Source organism: Denticeps clupeoides, unplaced genomic scaffold (assembly GCF_900700375.1).
Source record: "Denticeps clupeoides unplaced genomic scaffold, fDenClu1.1, whole genome shotgun sequence".
In the NCBI taxonomy this organism is placed as follows: Eukaryota; Metazoa; Chordata; class Actinopteri; order Clupeiformes; family Denticipitidae; genus Denticeps; species Denticeps clupeoides.
Genome location: NW_021629785.1, coordinates 98,271 through 100,473, shown reverse-complemented (window position 1 = coordinate 100,473; position 2,203 = coordinate 98,271). Strand labels below are relative to the sequence as shown.

The 2,203-nt window shown below is 42.6% G+C and overlaps 1 protein-coding gene across 1 annotated transcript; it reads right to left on the bottom strand.

Annotated features, from left to right (window-relative positions):
* Nucleotides 1-548: 548 nt before the first annotated feature.
* LOC114774282 (speckle-type POZ protein-like B) lies at nucleotides 549-2,203 on the bottom strand (the record flags this gene model as incomplete). Its single annotated transcript, XM_028966218.1, has 7 exons — nucleotides 2,177-2,203; nucleotides 1,897-2,015; nucleotides 1,710-1,798; nucleotides 1,395-1,522; nucleotides 978-1,140; nucleotides 778-833; nucleotides 549-671 (listed from the first exon to the last, which is right to left on the bottom strand). Coding segments are annotated over exons 1-7 (705 nt in total), but the record flags the coding sequence as incomplete, so codon positions are not given.

Below are 2,203 nucleotides of genomic sequence, written 5' to 3'. Positions count from 1 at the left end.
ACTCCATTTTTCCAAACAAATGCATACTAATAGAATAACTGTTGGAATAGAATTAGCAGAAAAAAGAGAACTTCTTTACCTGGTTTGTCAGGTACAATAAGATCCAGTCCATCTGCTGTGGGGTGTCCTGGATGAGTCCATACAGCATACTGATGAGTTTGATCATCCATCATCCATTCAGCTGGCTGTCCTGGTCCTAAAATATACAAATGTACATTTGACTACAATAACATCTCTACTCTATAAATATCTACTCTACTGAACAGAAAATCATAAGACATACTTTAACTGATCATCTGGTTCTAAAACCTTACAGCATCTACATTTTTACAAGTAAGTACACTGTGGTAAGAAATTAAAGAAGTTAAGATGATCCAAGCAGTGCTGAGGGGAAGAAAGAGAGAGAGTTACACATAGTGCTATAACCTGGAGATGTGCTCTGTGTGCGCTGATAGTGAGGGGTTAAGAGTGAGTCTGAGAAAGTTATAGTAATCAATAATAGAAACCATCATCTCTTTGTTTTGAAGGTGGATGTGTGCACGAGCTACCATGTCTGCTGCAGCAATGAGCTTTGAGGCCATCTGGTGAACGTTGGGAGATGTTCCGGTGTAGATATACGTAATCATCTCCTCCAAGATGTCGGCCTCCATATCCTTGATGTCCACGCGGCCCTAGAGGGGAAAGCATAACTTAAAAACACTGCTGTAATAAACTGTAAGAGAAAAAGTGGTGTTTAGACTGATCAGCTGAGATATATGGGAAAGACGATTGACTCACCGTTTGGTTCTCTTTCGTGTTATTCATAAACATGCTATGAAAGACGGGACAGCGGGCTGATAAGAGACACAGAAAGAGAGGAGTCAGTATTAGATCAATTTCTGCCTAGAAGTATACTAATTGTCAATATTCTAGCAAATACACTGTGAGTCTCTGTGTTTTTCTTCTATTAATATATTTTCACGTGGCGACTGTGTTACCTGCTAGGATGGCTTTGTGGGCCTTAAACTCTTGACCAGCCACAGACAGGATGCAGTCAGAATGCAACGATGTGTCCCACAGCTCTCGAAGCTCCTCTGCCATGTTGGGTTCCTGCTTCTTCACCTGTGGCGTGGAGGCGTCCGGATCAATCTCCACTGTAAACTGCAACAATCCAACTCAGCAGTTAGTACAGTCCAGCTACAGAAACTGACACTTAAACACACACAAGCTGAGGATATAATAAAAATGTCTGCAATTCGATTTATACAAACTAACAGAATCCCGCTGATGTTTTAGAAAGACACAGCAGCTTCAGACAATCACGGTGCAACAGTTCATCTTTACATCGACCAGACAGATCATGTTTACTGACACCAGTCACATGGGAAACCAATGTGGCAGCCAATGAGACTTACTTCACAGGTGAGGGTGAGCGTGTCATCCTTTAAGAACCCCAAGTCGTCATCCAGGATGTCACTCCTGTGTACGAAGTCTGGGAATCCTAGCTTGTCGTTCTCATACATCCTGGTGTCGTACTGATTTACTGTAACACAGCAACACACAGACAGGTCATCTCAGCGCTGCAGTCCAGCATTAAAATAATATACAATCATCTGTGTTTACAGATCGTTTTATCAGAAAATAGTTTGGTCTTAAACAGACAAGGTAAACTTACCCAAGGAAAAGTCCTCCTGTCCCTCGGCATTGAGCATGGCTAGTTTACAACTAACCCGCACACCTCTGTCTGACCAGAACGAGATAGAATGACAGGTAGCTCTCGTAGTCAGGCTCCACGCCATTGGGGAACAACTGCAGACACCTGAGAATGCAGAGAGGAAGGAAGGAGTGAGAAAAATGATCAGCTCCCAGAAAAACGAATGAAGAACTTCAAATGAAGAACTAAGGACCAACACCTACCATTGCAGATCTCCACTGGGGTTGGAAATTGTGGAGCTCATGATGGGGACACCATTCACATCGTCAGCAAAGCTGAAGCTGCTGATGGTCCAGACGTATGAATATTTGTCCACTTGGCGCTGAGAGGGCAATTTGTATATATTTTGTCATTCGTTTGCACATTATTTAACAAATCAAGCAGCAGATCTCAACACAGTTCACTGCAACAACAGAGAGGGAGTGAGCAATGCATTCTAAATATACAGACAATTATGTATTTGCATCACAGATGTGCACATACCTGAGTGTGGTCGTAGCTTAGGGCCAT